This window comes from Protopterus annectens, chromosome 2.part1, assembly GCF_019279795.1.
Source record: "Protopterus annectens isolate FY-2018-M chromosome 2.part1, PAN1.0, whole genome shotgun sequence".
NCBI lineage: Eukaryota > Metazoa > Chordata > Ceratodontiformes > Protopteridae > Protopterus > Protopterus annectens.
Genome location: NC_056729.1, coordinates 1,561,494,388 through 1,561,516,801, shown reverse-complemented (window position 1 = coordinate 1,561,516,801; position 22,414 = coordinate 1,561,494,388). Strand labels below are relative to the sequence as shown.

At 43.0% G+C, this 22,414-nt stretch overlaps 1 protein-coding gene across 1 annotated transcript in view; it reads left to right on the top strand.

Moving 5' to 3' along the window:
* Positions 1 to 129: 129 nt before the first annotated feature.
* PRKCZ (protein kinase C zeta) overlaps positions 130 to 22,414 on the top strand; it is a 4,411,399-nt gene continuing 4,389,114 nt past the window's right edge. The window contains exon 1 of the mRNA XM_044063009.1: positions 130 to 920. Coding sequence (XP_043918944.1) covers positions 850 to 920 — 71 coding nt within the window. The 5' untranslated portion in view covers positions 130 to 849. The remainder of the gene's footprint in view (positions 921 to 22,414) is intronic.

Sequence of the window (22,414 nt, the reverse complement as noted above, 5' to 3'; positions counted from 1 at the left end):
TCAAGAGTGGACAAATATATTTCGAAGAGAAATTCTCCATACTGGCTTAGCGTACAACATGTTCGGAAAACTTCCGGTGGTGTCCTTTGTTCTACAGCCCCCCCTCCCATCTGTGGTGCTGGCTGAGTAAATCCCCAGAGACCATATGATTCTTTTGTGTTGCGGTGTTGTAAGACTTTGGCGACTGTAATTTAAGTATGGAACTAGAAAAAAGATAAACCAGATATTTACTTTGGAGTACAGTGGACACGTTACATTTACTAACACTACCTATATTCTAACGCCATAAAGAAGTGATAAATTCTTACACAGGTGAAATTAAGAGTACGCACTTGCGTGATGCGTACGACAGCCTACGTCTGCCACACGGAATTATCAGGAACTCAGCCTTTAGGGCTCTGAATACAATTTATTTTCATAATCCACTCCAGTACTTGTTCTCCGATTAACAATAAACTAGAACCTTCTTGCAACTGGAGTGGTGGAGCTCTTCAGTTGTACTGTTTATTTTGACCCTTTCCTAGTAACAGGTGTTTTTTTATCAGTTGTATAGTTTATCGTATTTAAAGAGTACAACAGCAATGAAGTTTTTACTATGGACTTTAAAAAATGCTAAAACTTTTTTTTTGGTTTAACTCTTAAAGCGCAATGGGAATTATAAGCAGTCTAACCACTAGTGACATTAAATGATGACTAAGTGGTACCGATGTTATGGACCGTCGCACGAATTCACTTGGATATTGTTTAATACTTTAACTATTTCACCTTTCCGTTTTGCTTTGGAATTCTGTGGACAAACGCACTAAACCTAACCTGAGCTGCTACTTATCGTAACATTTTGGGTTGATAATGCCTGCTTGGGACGGATACAGGATGCCAACAGATACCGATTCTGTTAAAGTCAAAGCACATTATAAAGGGTAAGCTGCAACAGGTGTTATTCTTAACCCCGTGTTTGCAATCATGATTTAGTTTAAATGTTTAATAATTAGTTTGACCTTAACCTGAACGGTTTTGCTTACTGTGTGTGTCTGCCAGTACCACATTGCTGGTTTATCTGTGTTTTTTGATTGATAAATTATATTTTTATGTATTGGTAACAAAAAAGTGTAATAATGGGCAAGTGAAGAATACCAAGAATCCTAGTAACCAGCAAGGAGTTCACAGAATAGGATGTCTCATGTCAATCTGTAAATTAATCTAGATAATTATTAAAATGAGTACTGCACTGTAATAAGTTTTTTGTTATCAAACTGTGCCTGTTGGGTGCCGTGGTGGCTGACCTTTCAGTGTCAATGGGCCACATGGGTGCCTCATGCTAGTTTAGTAGCTGAAAAGTATGGTAAAGTACCCTGCCTTACCGCGATTGTAAAAAAAAAAAAAAAGACTTTAATGTAACGTGGGGACTGATTTGGTGTTTTATGTATATTTATATATTCATGAAAAGCAAGCACGAAATGTTCCCATACAAACGGAAATTTTAGAGCACTATGCCTGTACTGATTAACTGTTTTGTTATATGGATCAGTCATTGTGATTAGTCTGCTCAGCATTTTACTTGGGTTTGGAAAGCAGCTTGATGGCCATAGGCATAGTGCTGAGCTATCCCTGAATTTACAGAATGTCCCTGTTTTTCCTGATGTTTTTGCTCCGTCCCTTGTAATTTTTTTAATTTACCTTTAATCCCTGAGGATTACAGTCAGTCAGTAATGCTATGTATTAGTTTCATATTTGTATTCTTCAGAAAGTGCATGCTGGTGTAAATTTGATCTGATGTTGTTAATCTTCGTTCATTCCTTACTGATGGGTTATTGGTTCCATCCACCGAACCGAGCTGGACTGATCCAGCCATGTATCAAGTTTGCGTCAGCCAAAAACTCTCGAGCCAAGGTCCTACCCAAAATGCTCTGCTCCCTGTTACCTCAGATCTCGGTTGCCGTGTTGCTGTACAACCGTGTCAAGTCACTCTCTTCAGCTAACTGTATAATTTTTTGAAAGTTTATATATTGTTTCTACTTTAAAGTTTTTCAAACAGTTTCTTGTATTATTCTCCTACCCTGTCATATCCTTAGGACTCTCTCTTTTAGTCTATTTCCTTTTATTACCCTTTTCTTACCTGTGAGGTAATTTTTCATTACTATCGTTGGTAATCCTTTTTCCTTCTCTCTTCTTACCCTTTTGGGTAGCCTTTCCTCTTTTTCTTGATATTGTTGTTCTTCTCCACATCATTATGTCGGATAAGAAAAGTAGTGTTGGTTTTAAACAGTGTAAGAATTGTGGCCGTTAGTTACTGCTTTCTGATGGCCATGACTTGTATGTCTATTGTTTGAATGTCTCCCACCTTACTGTGGATACCCCGTGTGGGATTTGTAGAAATGTTTTGACCAGGACTCTTAATGAGAAAAAGAACAAGGTAATCTTGAAAGGTCTTCTCAATTCTCCTTTCTGTGAGGCTATGTCTGGGTCGGAGGGCTCACCCTCTCCTGCTAAACCCCATAAGAGACATTCTTCCTCTTCCTCATTGAGGTCACTCACTTCATCTCCCTCTGGAGATCGCAGGAGTTGACTCATAAAAAGGTGAAAATGACTACTACTTCGGCGCTGCCACCTGTGACACTTTTGGCTCCAGGCACGACACCACCCCAGTTGATTTTTGCTCCAGCCATGTTCTCCTTATTGGCACCAGAGTTCCCAGTGCAGACACTTACGGCTCCAACGTCGCAGCCCTTAACGGCACCATCCATGCAGGTACAGTTTCCTTCGGCACTGTTGGTGCTATCCCCTTCATCCCAGAGTATGACATTACTCTCCTCTGCGGTGCAGATACTTTCAACACCAGCATGCTGTTTGGTACAGCCCTTTTCGGTACTGTCATTGTTACTGGTGCATTGTTACCGGTGCAGACCCCTTCCTCAATGGCACCGTAGCCATCGGTGCAGACACTTACTTTTACGGTGTAGACACATTCGACTTCTATGGTGCTGACGTCGATGCAGACTACTTTACTTTGACACCATTCTCTTCAGGGCAGACATCCTCTGTTCCGGGCTCTGCACCTTTCGATTTAGCAAGGACCAAGTACTCTTCTTCCTTGGATCCATTCGTTGGTAACCAATATAGTCCTTTTCTAAAAAGGCCAGAATCGCCCTCTGGTTTCTCTGAGGTCGATCAGGAGACTCTCTTGAGCAAGATGTGTTGCAGCTTGTTGACCAGTTGCTTGTAGCCAGAGGTCTCTCTCAACCGTCGGAACCCACGTTCTCTCCTTCAGGTGAACTTTATCTCTTCAAACTCCAATGTACACTCCTCCTTCGACCTCCACCCAAGTATTGAAGCCCAACAGCAGCTTCCCTCCCTCCAACCCCAATAGTCGATCTTGCTTTGGAGCCAGAGTCATCCTTGTGGCCCTCTGTGCACTGGGCATCGGGCTGTTTTCAGGCCAGTTCGGGGGAGGGCATTTTTGGTTTCACACTGATTTTTTTTTTTTCTATGGCACCCTCCATGAATCCTCTCTCTGTCACACTTCACAGTCTTCTTAAGACTCCTGGTCTGGGGGCCAGCTCATTGGGGTGGGGTTTCAGAGGTTGTCGTGCTCTGTTCCGGGCTCCCATCCCTCCTTGGGTGGGACTTCCAGGCCATGGAAAGGGCACTTGCCTTTGCTGGCAAACCCCACATGTCGGAGTCCTCTTCCCCCTCTGTGCCACAACTCGCACAGACCACAACCACCGGGCACAAGGGCCTCAGGTTTCTCCCCCTCAGGAGACTCCCTCTTTGCCGTCTTCCCCAGAACCTCCCACTGAGGAAGTACCCCACAAAGGTTCGGGCAAGAGGAAGCACATGGATTCCACTAAGGAGTGTTTGACCGAAGATATGGACTTTGATGATGGGGAAGGGTCCCCACGGTCACCCTCTGATGAGGTGTCCTTTGGTGACATCCTCGAGATCCTTAGAGGGGTGACTGGAAGTCCTCTAATCCTTCCTCAGAGAAATCAATATTCCTGCAGGCCTTTCGTGTTCGGCCCCCTACCTCCTGGGCTACCCCACTGGCTGATGAGTTTGTCCAGCTCTTCGTCAAGCGCACATGGAAGGCTCCTGACACCCTGGAAGCGGTACCGTGGAAGCCTGATAAAATCTTATCACCCCCAGCTGAGCATCCCCATTGGTCATGAGGTCTTCCAGTAGATGCCATGGTGGTGATGGCTGCAACTAAGAAAGACTTGACAGAAGAGAGCCAAACTGTCGATCCACCGAACAAGGAGTCCCAGGAGATAAACAGATTAGGGAAGCATGTGTTTGCTTCATCAACCTTTGCTGTAAGGTCTTTGAACTATTTGGGACACTTTATAAGGCTCCAGAGGGATCTTATCAACCAACTCTCTGAAACCTTGGCAGGAGCTGTTTCTGATGAGGTCCATGACAGCGTAGCTTCTCAGCCACCCTAGAGTCCATTTCCAATTTTTCCATGTGTCTTATTTTTCATGTAACAGAGGGAGCGGCTAGAGCGGTAGGTATGGGTATAGTCACCGGGTGACATGCCTGTATGCACCTTTGTGGTCTCCGTTAAGGCTTCCTTCATGAATGCCCAAATCGAGGCCGATTTTTTGTTCGGCCCTAAAGTTAAAGATATGCTGGCAAGGTGGGAATAAGATAGCAAGACCCTATCTGCCGTTGGTGTCAGACACTCCACTCCTAACGATTCTACTCCAGAAATCAGAGGAGCAGGAAGATGTGGCACAGGAAATCACAGGGCTCTTTTTCGTGATGCATGTGCCGAGCTCTCCCCTAGAGGCAGAGGGGGAAAGCTCCAGTGGAAGACTCCCCTTTCAGGGCAGTGGAGGTCCGCGAAACCAGGGATCCAGAGATTTTCTCTGGCCAACCCTGTCAGTGCTCCTGAAGCATTGCCTGACTGCTCAACTCTGGAAATGGCCGGGAGTAGTTTTTCCTTGTACCCCGTTGCCTGGCAATACATAACCACTGACTCTTGGGTACAACTGATAATATCCAGAGGCTAGCGCATCCCCTTCCATCTTTTTTCATCCTCGTCCAGAGTATTACCCAACGTTCCACCCAGTCAAAGAGAAGCAGCAGTACACGAAATCCAAAAGCTGCTACAAAAGAGTCATCAAAACAGTCCCTCCAGACCAGATAGGATCTGGTTTTTACTCAAAGTTCTTTAGTGCCAAAAAAGACAGGGGACTGTAGACCAATTCTGGAGCTTAGCACACTGAACAAATTTGTAAAAACAGAGAAATTCCGGATGGTCATGGTTCAGTCTATTCTTTCTCTTTTGGAAGAAGATGATTGGATGTGCTCTGTAGATGTCAAGATGCGTATTACCACATAAAAATGGACAAACGCTCAAGAAGATACCTCCGCTTCCGCATAGGAGCCAGTCACTACCAAGTTCAAGCACTGCCCTTCAGTCTCTCTGCAGCCCCTAGAGTGTTCACCAAATACATGGCAGTGGTTATCACTCACTTGCCACTTCAAGGATTCCAGGCATTTCCATATCTAGACGACTGGCTCCTTACTGCCCCCACCAAGTGTCTACTGGAAGAAGCCCTGCACTACACTCTCTTCACAGCACAACACCTGGGAATTACTGTAGACTGAGAGAAGTCCAACATGATCTCAGCCCAGTCTTTGGAATTCATTGGGGTACTGTTGGACATGAGAAATTGAACAGCATCTCTTCTTGACCACAGGCTTCAAAGAATAAGGCAACCGGTTCAACCGCTGCTCTGTCACCACAAATCTCCAGCTCGATCTATACTCCCAACTCTTGGGGTCGATGGCAGCCTCGATCACCATTGTTCCTCTAGCCAGATTCCACATGAGGCTCCTTCAGTGGTTACTTCTCTCTCAGTGGTACCCTCTACAACATCCTTTGTATTTTCAGATAAGTGCATCTCAGAGATGCAAGCAAGATTTACTGTGGTGGATGTCTCAGAATCCCCAACAATGGTCTCGCCCCTTCAGCACCCATCAGCCGAAAGCCACTGTGACCACCTGATGGGATGGGGGGGCTATGTCAGGGAAACTTATTCCAAGGCATCTTGTCGGAGACAGAGGCCCTTTTGCATATCAGTATCCTGGAACTGAGGGCAGTGCTAGTAGCATTGCAAGCATTTCATTCCATCCTTCAGTCAGGGACTATTGCAATCCAATCAGACAACATGTCAGTGACCTAGTACATCAACAAGCAAGGGGGCACCAGGTCTTACCCATTATGCTGAGAGGCCTTGAGAATATGACAATGGGTGATAGCTTCCAACTGCTTTGTAATTGCAATGCACATTCCTGGGAGCTCCAGTGTGATGGCGGACAAATTGAGCAGGTGCATTCTACAACCTCACGATTGGTCCCTCAACCCTGTGATGGTGGCAAAACTCTTCAACCACTGGGGCCAGCGTTGCTGCGATCTGTTCGCCTCCCCAACCAACTTCAAGTGCAGCAACTAGTTTCTCTGATCCCCCCTCGGGGACAGTCACTGAGAGATGCTGTAGTCCACGCTTGGCCCTCGCATCTACTTTATGTATATCCTCCTCATCTCCCAATTTCTGAAGAAAGCATGGCAGTTGAAAAGCAAAGTGATCTTCATTGCTCCATATTGGCCTCGACAAGTCTGGTTCCCCTTCCTCTGGCCTCACCTGCTAGTTCAGCCGTGAATCCTCAATCCATCCCCAACGTTGATCTCCCATCCGCAGGGACTGACTCACCCGCAGGGACTGACTCACCCCAGTGTAACAACCCTGAAGCAGGCATCTTGGTTTCTCTACTTCCAATGATTGCCATGCAGGAAAACCTCTTGTCCCCAGTACAAAATATTCTTATTGCATCTCATAAATCGTCCACCAGATCTATCTCAATAAATGGAAATTTTTTTTTCTGTGGGCAGCGAATAAACAGTTAGACCCTTTGTCAGCCCCTGTTTCGGTGGTTTTGGATTACTTATCGCACCTTTTCCACTCTGGGGTTTCTGCCTCTACTATTCGTGTGCATTTAGCTGCCATTTTGAATTTCCATATTGGTTTTCAGGATTCTTTGCTCATGTCACATAGACTCTCTGTAAAACATTCTTGAAGGGGGTTCTTCACCTAAAACTTCCCTTTAGAGAACCAGTACAACCTTGGAATTTGGCCTTGGTTCTGCAAGCCCTAACAGCTCCCCCCCTTTGAACCTGCATCTTCATGTGATCTAAAATATCTCTCGTGGAAATCTTTGTTTCTAATTGCAATCACATCGGCCAGACACTTGTCAGAACTTCAAGCTTTATGCATCAAACCTCCCTGTCTTATCTTCCATAAGGATAGAGTATCACTGAGAACTAATTCTTCCTTTTTACCAAAAGTGGTGTCGGAGAGTTCTATCAACCAATCTTTTAAATTTCCAGTATTTTTTCCTAACCACTCTAACAGGGGACAGTATTGCCTGCACTCTTTGGATGTTCATAGGCAAATACGATCTTATCTGGACAGAACAAAATCTACCTGTAAATCAGACCAACTATTTCTGGCTTTTTCTGGACCAAGACTAGGTCATCCTGTCTCAGAAGTTACATTGGCTTTGTGGTTGAGAAATTGCATTACCTTTATCTACAATAAGAACAATGTCACCTTGCCTCAGAGTGAAAGCACATTCTACAAGGTCTATGGCAACTTCAGCAGCTTTTCATGCTAAGGCTTCCCTCAATGATATTTGCTCAGCTGCGACTTGGGCCAAACCTCATACCTTTATTCTCCATTGCAAGTTGGATTTGGCCTCCATAGGTAGAACTTCTTTTGGCTCCATGGTGCTCAGAAATGTCCTTCCATGAGGGCCACCCAGAGATACAGGTAACTGGGGACTCTGTCCCATCAGTAAAGAATGAACGAAGATTAACAACATCCGGTAAAGAAGAAAGAAGTTATGTCTTACAGTAACATTCCATCTGTGCTGTTGATCTTCGTTCATTAATTACCCCCCACCCTCCATCCACCTTCGGAGGTTCCAGGTTGATCTCGTATACTCCTGTATTGTAGCTCTGTTATGACCAGAGGTAGCCTCTATTTTTGTCTATCAACTTGCAATCTCAATTTGAGGTAACAGGAAGCCGAGCATTCTGAGTAGGACCTTGACTCGAGAGTTTTTGGCTAATGCAAGCTTTATATTGGCTGGCTCGGTTCCGAGGATGGAACCAATAACCCATCCGTAATGAATGAACGAAGATCAACAACACAGATGGAACGTTATAGTAAGATGTAACTACCTTTTCTATTTATATGCTAAGTGAATTAAAGTCTTTGTCCCCCCCCCCCAGTGTTTTTGATTTTCTTCTTGATTTTGAGCAAAAAGTATGATTGTGGGGTGAGAAAACATTACAGTATTAAATTAAAAAAATAGTAACTAAAGGTTGGGGGTGCTAGGTAAATAAATAAAACTTACAGTGCAATTTCTGTTTTTTTCCTTGCAATTCAGTTGTACTTTTATTAGTGAGATTATGTATTTCTAACAACTTTAAGCATATTCACCATATGCCTACAGTATATGTGAATACATAGGTAGATAATATAATATAAAATTATAATTTATATACTTTGTACAATATAATTATCATTATAGTAATCATTACTCTCATTTTGTAGTTTGCTTATTTACTCATTACAGTGAAACCCAAAACAGTAATATTACAACGCTGCACAGGGAACTAAGTAAGGCTTACCTAAAACAGAATGATTGGAAACAGTAGAATGTCAGCAAAGTGAAGCAAAGCATTATTACTATGTGTAATATACAAACAAAATTAATTGTATCCATAAACTCTTTTTAGAAAATACTGTTTGACATGTTTGAGCCCTAATACTTTACTAGATTATTAGTCTAGCACTTTACCATACCAGACTTCTTGTAGCAATTATTGTAGCACACAAAAGTGCTACCAGCACTAAATGTTTTACAAGGAAACAGCTCCAGTACTTATTAATGCCATCCCCTCCAGGCATGTCTAAAGGCCAGTTCCCTGTGTTTTCTCCTGTTAACCTGGTGAACTTGGGCATCTTGAGGCAATGTAGCAACTGCCTCATGTACACCGACAACCCTCTCCTCTTACCTCCCAACACTCAGACTTGTGAGAGATGCTCTTATATTTCCAAATTGGAAGCCACACACTCTCCAGCCAAGACCGGAGTAGCTGGTCAAGAGGAGAAGGTCAACACTTGCACCACACCACATGGAACACACAGCCCTCTAGAACACACACCAGCACTGCCTTCACATAAAAACACAAACCACACACCCACCTTTGCAGAGGCTCTCAATAAAAATCTATCCAAACAGCAGAGACCTCCAAGGCAGAAATGCACTCAACCACAACACCACACTAATCACGCGGCACATAACTTTCCTAAACAGTGTGCCATTCAGCCAAGGGCCCTAAGGCAAAACAGCATGGCCAGCACACTAGTCATAGATGACTCGATAGTGAGCCACACTGATGTCCCACTCACTAGGTTGAATAAGGAGAAAGTAACAGTCAGCTGCCTGTCAGGTGCTAGGATCCACCGTATAACGCACGCACTCAGGTCCTTCAACTACAGGTACAAATATGACTCTGCCATTGTACATGTGGGTGTGAATGACCTGAGATGTACCTCCCTGGACTACATGAAAAGAGACATGGAGGAGCTCTCGGATTATGTAGCCCAGGCGGGTATGACTCTAGCCCCTGAGCAGCATCCTACCATCACCGAGAATGTCACAGTACAAGCAGAAAATGATTGATTTCAACAATTGGTTAAGTTTCTGGTGTCGTTCTAAGGGCATCCAGTATCTGTCTGCCTGGGATAACATGATTGACAGATGTCGATGCTTTGCCAGAGATGGCCTGTATCTGTTACGCCTAGGCTTCCGGATACTGGCCAAGGCTCTTGGCACCCCCTATAGTGCCTTTTTTAGGTGGTGTTCCAAAGACGAAATTACCACCATAAACAGCTACAAACACATGCAATCTGAAGGTCTTGCTGCTCAATGCTAGAAGTCTAAATCACAAAATGCACTCATTCGAAGGACTCCTTAAAATGGAGAACATCGACATTTGTGCTGCAACAAAGACCTGTTTCAAGGCAGCAGAAAGCATCCCTGCACTACCAGTCTGTAACTCATTCCACACCTTTCGGCCCCAGAATTTGGACCGAAGCTCCAAAGGTGGTGGTGTTTCCATATTCATAAAGGATGCACACACCTCCAGACTGGTATCCCAACATAGTGCATCAGAGATACTTCAGGTGCAGCTAACATTGGGTAAGACAGCGATTCAGGTTGTAGCCTGTTATAGGTCCCCAACCACATCCCAAGGCACTCACTCCACGTTCCTAAGCACCCTGGAGAATATTAGGTTCCAACCTAACACTCTCATACTGGGTGACTTCAACTACCCGTCCATTAACTGGGAAAACTACTCATGTACCAATACGCTTGGCCACTGTTTCCTGGAATTCCTTAATTCCAATGCCCTGGACCAGCTCGTTTTTACCCCCACAAGAGGTAGCAACATCCTTGACCTGGTCATTACTAACATGGGTGACCTTTTCTCTACACCAGTAGTCAACTCCTCCCTGGTTAGATCCGACCACAAACTAATCACATTGGAAATTCCACATCCCTCCCACCCCCCCCCCCTGCAAAAGTAACCACCATGAAAACTTCTCCAAAACTAACTTTGGGCTCCTAAGAACAGGGGTGACTAACTTCACCGCACCCATGCAAATGGAGAATAGCTGCATAACCGCTGAATCATACACCAGTGCACTGTATGAACACACAGACAAATGTATGGATTTTGCCATACCTAGTAGAACCAAGACGCTCTCCTCCGAAAAAAGGAAGCCAATCTGGTGGTCCCCTGGCATAAACAAACTCTACAACAGTAGGAGGAAACTGACGCGGAATAAGGTGAAATCCTAAGACTGGAAAAACTCCCTTATCAGCCTCGACAAAAAGTTGAGATCCCTCCTCAAATCCTCTAAAGCTAGCAATGAAAACAGAATTGCAATAGATAGTAAAGACAACCGCAAGGCCTTCTATAGTTATGTAAAGAACCTCCACGGCAATACCCAGATTTACTCTGAGCTACTGCACAATGTTGCCTCCTATACCGAGCCAACAAATATTGCCAGTATACTGGCCGACAGATTCAGTGCCAACCCCCCCCCCCCAAAGGACCAATCACAATACCAGTAGATTGCCAGGCACTCAGTATTACTACTGCACATGTTAAAACAGCACTGTCCAAGGCCAGGAATACAGCCTCTATGGGACCTGACAATATCCCTGGCTGTGTTCTACATGAACTACAGAGTGAACTGGCACCTCACCTTTGTGCCCTGTTCAATCACAGCATCACCTCAGGCTTTGTCACTACTGAATGGCCCACTGCTATAGTCATCCCTCTCTACAAAGGAGGAGCGACTACAGACCCTGGGAACTATTGCCCCATTAGGCTGACAAGTTTGATATGCAAAGCTATGGAATTAATCATCATGGACCTAATAAACAAGGATATAGGGAATCTCCAAACTCTGGATCCTACACAGTTTGGTTTTGTGAAGGGTAGATCATGCCAGCTCAACTTGGTAGACTTCTTTGTGTCAGTCACCAGAGCTGTGGATGAAGGCAAGATTCTTCATGCTGCCTACCTTGATATGGCCCAGGCCTTTGATACCATGCCCCACTCAGGAATCATAGAAAAACTCACTAAGCTAGGCATCAACCCCTATATCACTAGGTGGTTGCAAACTGGCTCACAAAACCCACAGTGTGAAAATAGCTGACTCCAAGTCAGACTACTGACCAATCATGAGTGGAGTCCCACAGGGATCGGTCCTGGGTCCTCTCCTGTTTGGTATCTACTTCTCAGAAGTCCAGTCCAACACGAAGGGACACTGGCTGACAAAGTTCGCAGACGGTTGCAAGTTGGGTGCCATTATTTAACTCCTCAAGTGATGCTGACATCCTAGAGAAAGGCTTCACTGAGACCAAGGACTGGTGTCAGAACCATGACCTTAACCTCAGTGCCAAAAAATGACATCATCCCATTTGGGAAAAACCCAGTTCCCATGAACTACCACATCGGTGGTAGTCCATTGAACACAGAAGGCGTCATAAGAGATCTGGGAACACAGGTTGGCAGCAACCTGTCTTTTGACCACCACACTGCCACTGTGGTCAGAAAGCCCTTCTGTGTGGCAAATCTCATTACTAAGGGTTTTGCATCCAGGAAGAAAGAGGTCAATGTCTCCCTCTACTCTTCCCTCATTAGGCCAATCATAGAGTACAATGCCCCATTTGGTATGTACCTCACTAGACACGTGCAACAACTGGAGAGGCCGCAAAAGTATCTCACAAAGAGGATCCTAGGCCTTAAACACCTGTCCTATATGGACAGACTCAAAAACTCCAACTATTCTCTGTCTCATTTCGCCTACATAGAAGTGATCTCTGCTTGACTTATAAAGTCATGTCTGACCCAGCTCTGTTAGAAATGCTGCGTCTAAAGAAGTCCCAATCCCTCCGCACCACACGCTCCAGGGAGCTCAATCTCATTACCACAATCAACAGAAAGTGCTGGAGGGACAGGTTCATAACCCAGAGACTGCCCATGCTATGTAATAGACTTCCTATACATGTCAAACAGAGCACCTCACTGGCCCTCTTCAAGAGAAATCTTGAGTGGATGGGAAATTCACCCCGGGGATCACTCCAGTGGCTCTACTCGACAGAAGCACTGGGAACTAAGGTCGGGTGGCACGATGTCCGGGTAATCCTATAGGCTAGGCTTGTAAAGGCTCCAGGGCTATTAGCCTAGTACACACCTATGAACCTAATTTTTAAATTGCATGAGGTGAAACGTACATAAACTGATTGACTGACACAGTCATAAGAAGTTCCAGATGCTAAGTCGTTGAATAAATTAAACCACAAATTTAAGTGCAGCCAAGGTATTGGGACCCAAAATCAAACCAACAAATATGAGAGTTCTTAATGTTGTTTCTTTCGGCTTTTCCCGGTTAGGGGTTGCCACAGCGGAACTCGGGTCTGCTAATGATTGGCAGTAGATTTTTACATGCCGAGTTGCCGGCCCTGACTCACAACCTTCAATGAAGGTATGCCCATTCATGCATGTCTCCACACAGAAGACGCTCTAGCTGAGAATCAAACAGGACAACGTCTTAGTGTGAAGCGACAACGCTACCGCAGCACCACCACTGCAGTGTTCTTAATAGTACCACCAATTAGTACATTATGTTAAAGAAAACGCAAGAAATAAAATTAAAGAGCATGACCAGTTGCTCTTCCTTAACATGGAAAACAAAATGCAACACTTTTGGTTTTGATATCCCTGCCCAGACAAGTGTCAATGGTCACGTTCCAGCTCTGTGGACATAAGATAGCCAACAGTGAACTCCAACCAGCCAATAGCTCCAAAGATCTGGGAATCCCTACTGATTAATGTAAATGGCACTGAATCCTATCAGAACTTCAGAAAGCAACTTAAGCACTTCCTGTGTAAAGACACTGGGTGCAAATGTTTCTTGTGCAGTAATGTAACCTGGAGCTTGGTGTCAAGGTGCATTTCTTCCTTCACATTTTATCTGTTAAGATAGTATATTGTCTGCTGACCTCTTAGTGAACCAATTAATTCCCCTACCACTGTGGAGTCCCCAGTGTGAGTGCGAGAATTGACTGGATTGGTCATCATACAGCCATCCATGATAGTAGGTTGTGCCCTCACTGTCTTTCCAACAATGGGGACATTTTTGTATGAGGGTATAACCTTTCCCTGCTGGGTTACTTATGCAGCCAGTTAATCTTGGGGTCCTCTGTTCCATTTCTATGTATGTGCATGTGGCTATCAATACTGGCTTCGGAGCACCAAGCCCACTTACAATCCTGGCCATTAAGCACTTGCATGATGGTGATCAGGCAGTTGGAGTCATCTGTCCTCCCTTCCCCTGGATGGGTGACCCAGCATCAGCAACTCACTCCTATCCTCCTTCACATGTGAAAGCCAAGCAAACAAGAAAACTGGATCTTAATCATAGACAGGGGTTTATCACTCCACACCACACAGCTAATAAGGCCTTAGGCATTGCACTTGCCATCTTTGTTATCCTAAAACTGCAAGAGCCAAACCAAGGAGTCAACAGGTCAGCCATCTCTGTTTAGGAGAATACACGTATAATACTTTTGAGAATGCAGGAGTCTTATGTATGCAGCCCATAGATGGCATCCTAAGTTGTGAACTACTTTTTCCTTATAAGAGTAGAAGTAAAATAGTGGTGTAGTTGAACTCCAGAGCTGCTGCTCATGTTTTAGTAATTATGCTTTTGTCTTATTTGTTGAGCAGTTTGTTGCCCATAAAAATGTCTACAGTTACAGATTTACATCTTTCCATTGGTTCAGTTAAAGAGTGGTGTTTTTGGAAAGAAATGTGTTTGTTTATTGACTGATTGATTTATTTGCATTTCGTACTGAGGTCATGGGCAGAAGATGTTTTGGATCAGTTATGTTAGATTTTTTTTGACATATAGATGGCAAAAATCAAAATGCTTGAGCTTTATCCAAGTGAAAATCCTTGGAAATTGGAGCTTTTCTTCCCTGGCCTCTGCTGAAAACGGGCTTCTATCCAGTCAGACATTCCTGGTATTCACATGTCAATAAATAAATAAGATTATAGAAACAGTGTTGTGATTAAACTACTGGGGCTGATTTGCTGGAGACAATATTGTAAACTTCTGGACTTTGACTCTACATTTGTTAATGGAATCAAATAAATGAACACATTTGTGATAAAGTTTTAGCTGCCCGTAGCAGTTGTGTAGAATTCATCAGAATGCTGTTGCTGCCGTCATGACTTATACAAAGTACTATATACCTCAATACCTGCGAAAATGAGCACATATTTTTTTTCACTGTGATAATTGCATATGCTGTTTGATTATTTATAGAAAATAAACTGCATATTAAAAATATCTGTTTTATTTTTTTTCTTGAGACATTTTTTATTTTTCATATTGCTTCACTTTAACCTTAATCTAGGCCTTTAAGGAAAGACATTTACTCCACTACGCATTTACAAATTTCTATTACTCAGGGCAGAAAGTACTTTATGATTCATAAAGCTTGTAGTGTATTACATTTGGGAATGTAGCTCAATTATGACTCTTTGCAATCCCAGAAGTACAGACCAGTGTCACTTTGAGTTGTACATTATGTTTTATTATGTTCGAGTTCTGCATTGCTACTTCTTGTATATATATTCTTTGTATATAAATTTACTGCATTGTGGGTCAGATTTCTTATGAAAGTCCAAAACAATTACATTTATTTCTACTGCAGTCTGTTTAATGAATAAGGGTATTTCTTTGTTTTATTCAAAATGTAAATTAAATTAGCCATGTAAACATGGACTGTTGACTTTTGTATTTGTTTGGCTGCACAACAAGTATAGTAATGCAGTACAAGGAGCACGAATAGATGTAATGGGATAGAAACTGATTAAAAATACATTGTAGTACTATGCCAACAAGACTTAACATAGTCTGAGATATGTGTTTGTTTGCATGGATATATTTTTGAGATGTATAAATGTATTGTAATGTGTGTGTGTGTGTGTGTGTGTGTGTATATATGTATGTATGTAATATATATATATATATATATATATATATATATATATATATATTTATTTATTATGTTTATAGAGAGATAAACATAGGTTCATAGAGTATTAGGCTAGCTGCCCTTTTGGATAATTTTTCAGCCTAGCCAATTTCATTTTGTGAGAATCAAACCCTGTACTTCTTGTTTGCAAGGCAAACATTATAAGCACTATTCCATTCCTATATCATTATTAATTATAATTCTATACATATTACTTGTCTCTGGACACTGCTAATAAAAATGTAGTAATGTGTGTGTGTGTGTGTGTGTGTGTGTGTGTGTGTGTGTTAATAGCAAAGACTGTAGGTTAATGTTTTGGACTGTTTTACTTAATGTTTTATCGTAACTCATTTTTATCTGTGTGGGCAGCCTGTTTGACTAATTATTTCCTAATCCTGCCTAGAGTGACACACTGACAGCAGGTCCTGTAATAACCTATATACAGAGGTAATATGATTTGTTATGTTAATACTTACAAACTGTAATGAAACAGTTGCAGCAGTTTATTTAATAAAGTGTATGTGGTTTGAAGACTATTGATAGAAGTGTATAATAAAACTTTTATATAGTAGTTATAATTTTGTAGCTGACATAGGATCATAGGAAGTTACTAGGCTATTGGCCTTGAGACCCTTATAAGTCTAGCCAAGAGTTTAGCCAAATCAGCATCTGATGCCCCTGTACATCAGAGACATGGGTGGAATCCAAGGGGTATATTTTCTTTTTCCCATCCAGTTATCCGGTTGCGCATAAAAAGGGGTAAAGAGGTACTCTGCCTGATGTGGAGACGGAGTCTATTCCATAGATGGGGAGTCTCTGGGACACGCATCTGTCCCGCCAACAAGTCTTGTTGATGTCACAGACCAGGTTGAGGCCACGCGTGTGAGTTACCTGAGTGGAACTTGAGTTGCGGATATGCAGCAGTCCCATCAAGGTGGGGTCCGTGAATGCCTTGTATGCCAGACAGAGGTCACCTCTGAGGAGTCTGTATGAAACCGAGTAGAGGGATAAGGCTTTTAGCCTGTGTATGGTAGATGTTTGAGGCCCTGGATTCTCCTGGAGAGGAACCTCTGTGGTCTCTCCAGCTGCTGCATGTGCTTTGCGAGTTACATGCCGCAAGGGGCGTTATACTCAATAATGGGCCTTATAAGTGAAGAATACAGGGATGTTATGACCTCCTTGTCCCTGCATGTGATACCCTTACTTATGAGGTGGGCCATGTAGAAGGCTTTCTGTACAACGGAAGCAACATGGTGGTCAAAAGTCGGGCTGCTATCAACCTTGGGTGCCCAAATCCCTCACGACTGAGTGCTTAGGACATTGTTATTAATGTGATAATTGTGGGGACATCACTCTTCCCAAAGGGGATGATGATGCATTTTTTGGTATTCAGCTTGAGGCCATGCTTCTGGCACCAGTAATTTGTCTGAGTGAGACCCTCTTGGAGGAGGTCCACATCACTAGGGGAATTGAAGACAGCACTCAGCTTGCAGTCATCTGAAAACTTGGTCAGCCGTAGCCCACTGGTTTTGGCCTGCACCTCAGAAGTATATCCCAAGTAACAGAGGCCCCAAGACTGAGCTCTGGGGTATGCCGCTTGTTACAGGTCAACTGCTTGAGGTGGCTTCCCCTGTTTTGACTACATGGGTTCTGTCAGTGAGCCAGTTTGCTACCCATCTGGTAACATATGAATTGATGCCTAGTTGAGAGAGTTCATCTGTTATGCCCGAGTGGGGAATAATGTCAAAGGCTTTAGCTAGGTCAAGGTAGGTGGTGTGCACTGTCTTCCCCTCGTCCATGGCTTTGGTGACTGTCTCAAAGAAGTCGACCAAATTTATCAGACATGATCTCCCCTTGACGAGGCTAAACTGTGTGGGATCAAGTGTTTGGAGGTTGCCAATGTCCTTGTTGATGAGGTCCATGATGATCTGTTCCATGGCCTTGCAAATCAGGCTAGTTAGGCTGATGAGTCTATAATTTCCCGGATAAGTGGACACTCCACCTTTGTGTAAAGGGATGACAGTGGCTGTCCTTCACTCAGTTGGGATGAAGCCAGTACTCAGGCTTTAGTTGAATAGGGTGCGTAGCGATGCTGCAAGTTCCTGCCTGAGTTCACGTAGGATGCAGCCTGGGATGTTATTGGGTCCCATGGAGGCTGTATTTTTTGCTTTTGAGAGAGCAGTGATGACCTGTTCCATAGATATGAGGGGAAGGGGGCAGGTACTGGGGATGTCCTGATTTACTGATGGGGGGAGGACAGAAGGGTAAAGTTTTCACTGAATCTGTCAGCCAGCAAGTTTGCTATATTTACGACATTTGTATATGTGGTCTCCTTGACCACCAGTTCTGAACAGATCTGGGTGCTTCCTTTGAGGTTGCGGACATATGTGAAAAAGGCCTTATGATTGTCTCTAGTAGATGTGGCCAATTTGGACTCTGTTTGCTTTGGAGGATTTCACTAGTACTCTTTTATTTGCTTGTTCAGGCTAAGGAGACATTTATTTATTTTACATTTGATAACTGGGAAAGTCCACTGGACACGGGTCTTTTTCACTGGAAGCCCGGGGAGAAAAGCTCCACAAATAACATAACATAACATAACAATTGACATAAGATAAGCACAATGATTGACATAAATTGACACAACAGTGTATCTCAGTCTACATGTTGCTTTAGAAAATATACATTGATAATACATATTTTGAAGAGACAAATACACTTAAAATGTATATGCATACAGGTAAGTCAGAATAACATTGTTAAGCAGTATAATGCAATTAAAAATGTAGAAGTCAAAGGTACAGTAGTAGATACAGCAATTTATAGGTAGTGAATGCTCAAAGTGGTGAGTCGAAATTGCAGTATGAAAAGGTGGAACTAGCCTGGGCAATTACAGGAACATAGCCATGTAGTATGGAGGTGAGTTCTTAGTGCTTTTTTAAACTGAGTTAGTGAGGAGAGATGGAAGATATGTTGGTTGGAAGTGAGTTCCATGTTTTAGAAATGCTGTTAGAGAAGAGTGATGGGCACCTGCTCCTTCTTGGTCTTGGACAGCAATTTTTTTCCTTTTGTTGTAGAGTTTATTTATTGCAGATGTCCACCAGACAGGTTTACTCTTCCTTGCAGAGGATAATTTAGTCTCGTCAGGTATGCCTGATTCCATGCATCGATACAAATGCTGGTATAGTGCTTTGGTGTAGTTTTGGATATTGGTGCCAGTTCCTACAGAGGGGGAGAGGGCTGTGAAGCTGTTTATACCATCCCTCAGGAGGCTGTAATCAGCTTTGGAGAAGTTTTTATGTCTGATCCTAACTAGAGAGGGTTGGGGGAGATGGTGACTTCGAAAGTGACCGCTTTGTGGTTGGATCTTACCAGGGAGGATGATGATATAGGGATGCTGCAGTGGTTACTCATGTTGGTTCCTACCAAGTCCATGATATTATCAACCCTTGTGGGGGTATCGACTAGCTGTTCCAAGGCATTTGCATTGACAAAATCAAGGAATCTATGGGCATTTGTGCTCTGGCATGATTACTTCTTGCAGTGTATGTTTGGAAAGTTAAAGTCACCCAGGATCAGGGTAAAGGGTTGAATCCTGATAGATTCGATCAGGTCCAAGTAGGCAGATTAGGCATCTTGAGTCAGATTTGGGGGCTGGTAGCTAGCTATGATTTGAATAGGGGTCTTGTCAATGGTTAACGGCACCTGGAGTGTCTCCTGTTTGTCATACTGTTTGAGCAGTCTGGAGGTGTGTCTGTCTTTAATGTATATTGAAACTCCACCTCCTTTGGCTTTACTGCTCACAGCTTGGGGTCTGAATGTATGATAGGATTTTTAACCAGGTAAGGCTGGTGTGCTGTCCGCAGCTTTGAACCGGGTTTCTGTGACTACACAGATGTCAGCATTTTCCAGGGTTAGGAATGCTTGCAATGAGTGCAGTTTCATATTTAGACACCTAGCATTTAGCAGCATGACCTTTAATTTGTGTTTTGTTGAAATTTTTATGTTGGTAGTTTTAACCTCATCGCTTTTCCTAAAACTGGCACTATGGGGAAGGCAAGAGCTTTTGCCAGAAGCCTGAAGGCCCAGGTAAGACAGATGCAAGCCATCTCTGACAAAGCATCTTGTTCTATCGATCATATCTTCCCAGGCTGTCGGGTACTGGATCCCCCTGGAATGACACCAGAAACTAAGCCAATTGTTAAGTCATTCATTTTCTGTTTGTATTGAGGCATCATTCTGGGTGATAGCAGAATGCTGCTTAAGGTTAGGCACATACTGCTTGGGACACATAATCAGCGACCTCAATCATTTCTCTGTTCATATAGTCCAGAGAGGTACGTGTCAGGTCATTCACACCAACATGGACTATGACAGAGTCATAACAGTACCTGTTGTTGAGAGACTTGAGTGCGTGTGTGATATGGTGGATTCTGGCACTTGACAGACAACTAACAGTGACTTTCTCCTTATCCAGCCTGGTGAGAGGCGCATCTATGTGTCTCACAATGGAGTCTCCTATGACTAAAATGTTGGGTTTATGGTGAAGCCTTAGTGGTTGTGAGGCACAGATGTGTGGACTATGCATGGTATGTGGTGTGGAGGGCTGTGTAGATTGTGTGTGTTTTTGCCTCAGAGGTCTCCTTTGTTTGAGTATGCTTATGTGGAGGACCTCCGCATTTGTAGGTGTGGGTGGTGTTTGAGGTGTAGTGATCGTGTTGACAACTTTTTCAGTGCCAGATATACTGGCTTGAGGGGGAGAGAGCTTGGACTCTAGGTTCCTAATGCTCCTAATGTAATTGCATCTCTCACAAATTGCATTCCTAGGTGGTAGTAGTAGTAGATGGTTGTCCATGTACATGAGGCATTGGCTACACTGTCTCAGGATGCCCATATCAACCAGACTGGCAGAAGAAACTAGGAAATTGTGCATCCATATTTGTCAGAATCTGAGGGAGCAAGGCCAGGGAGAGCTAAATGGTGGGCCTAAAGCCCAACTGCTTAAACCAAAACTAAGAGCTTAAAATAACACTTAATTTAGACAGGCTATAAGCAAGCAGTAATAAATGCAACAGAATAGATGCAGTAGAAACACTTTTTAGAGAATGGGCAGCAAGTAGCAGGAAGAAGCAAAGCAAGATGAAGTACCATAGTAGTAGGAAGAAATGCAAATTAGAAAAATATAAACAGCTGGAAAAAAAACTTCAAAGTAAAAAGGGATAGAGCAGGAACAGAAGATAATTCAAGGTTAAGGGACTAAGGGGTTTGGCCTTCCCAAATGTTCTTTGTATTAGGTAGAATGAGCTAATGAGATGGGACTGGGAAGAGTGTCCCAGATCAAATTTACAGAAGGGGAGGGCAACTGCAAGACCCACAACTTTAAAAATAGAACAGCAATAGGATGGGAGGGGGTGGGACAATTTAAAAATAGAACAGCAATAGGGTGGGACAAAAAAGGTTTCAGCAGAGATCAGAATACAATGCCAGCAAATATATAAATAATTCAGTCAAGCAAAAATAAGACGGTGTAGAACTATGAACAGTTAATGTCCAAAAATATACTTATCAGCTTTATATTTCCAGATTGTTTGAGAAGCACTGTCAGAACACAACGAGATTCTAGCAATGGTATGCAGGGGTTTACAAAAAGTGAATATTTTTATACCAGCAAGCTTTGAGTCAATCAGATAACACAAAAGCTGTTAGACCAGTTTTACCAACTTTATCAAGATAAGGTCTGTTGTCTGTTTCTAATAATGTCTTATAGCAAATCATATCTTACAAGTTATTTTTTACCAGGGAATGAACAGCTACAACACAGTAACAGAGTGATTATTTATAATGGATGTTATGTTTTAGTATTATTGCTTGGCAGGTATGTAGAAAAAGTTAGTTGCAGTCTGACTCTGTCAGTAATTACAGTTCCTCTATTTGTTCCTGAAAGTGTTGGTGGCTCCACAGCTAGCACATTTGAATTTGATCTTGGAAGGTCAGAAGTGTGTGTGTGTGTGTGTGTGTGTGTGTGTGTGTGTGTGTGTGTGTGTGTGTGTGCGCGCATTCCCACATCCATTGCTTTGTTTCTTTCTTGTTTGGCAGTTAGCAAAGATGATTAAGGGTATGATCCGTTAATGAGTTGCTTCCTGTAGTCCATGGTTTGATTCCAGCCGATTCCATTTTCGATTGAAAGAAAATTATAAATCACAAAGTACGAGATACGGACATTATCTAAAAGTTTTTTTAGCATGCACAAGTGGTGAGGAGGCTGCAACAAAACATTAAAAAGAACATCTATGTTGGAAGTGATAGGAAGAGTGGAAGAAAAGTAAGACTGCAGGAAAAGTGTAAAATCAAGCAAATGCGAGAACAGGAAAAGGGAAAAGACCATAGATGGAATATAGTGTAACAACAGAACAGTAGAGGAAAAATACCTTTTAAAGTACTTTGGAATGCTTTTCTGATGTGTTAAGTTTTAACAGTGTGGTTCTTGCAGTCATTTGTGGTGAAGAAAGCTATTTATTTATTTATTTGCTGAGGCTGAGCAGCTGTTTTTTTTTTTAATTATTTTTTTTTACTTGGTGTGAGTTATGAAACTCGCAGTGCAGTTTGAATCTTCTGCACAAGTAATTTGAAGACTGAAGCAAGCAACAGTGTGCTCCAGCGAAAGAGTAAGTCAGTTTTATTTTCCTTTAATTCTTCAGTCTTATTTTCAGTCCAGGTG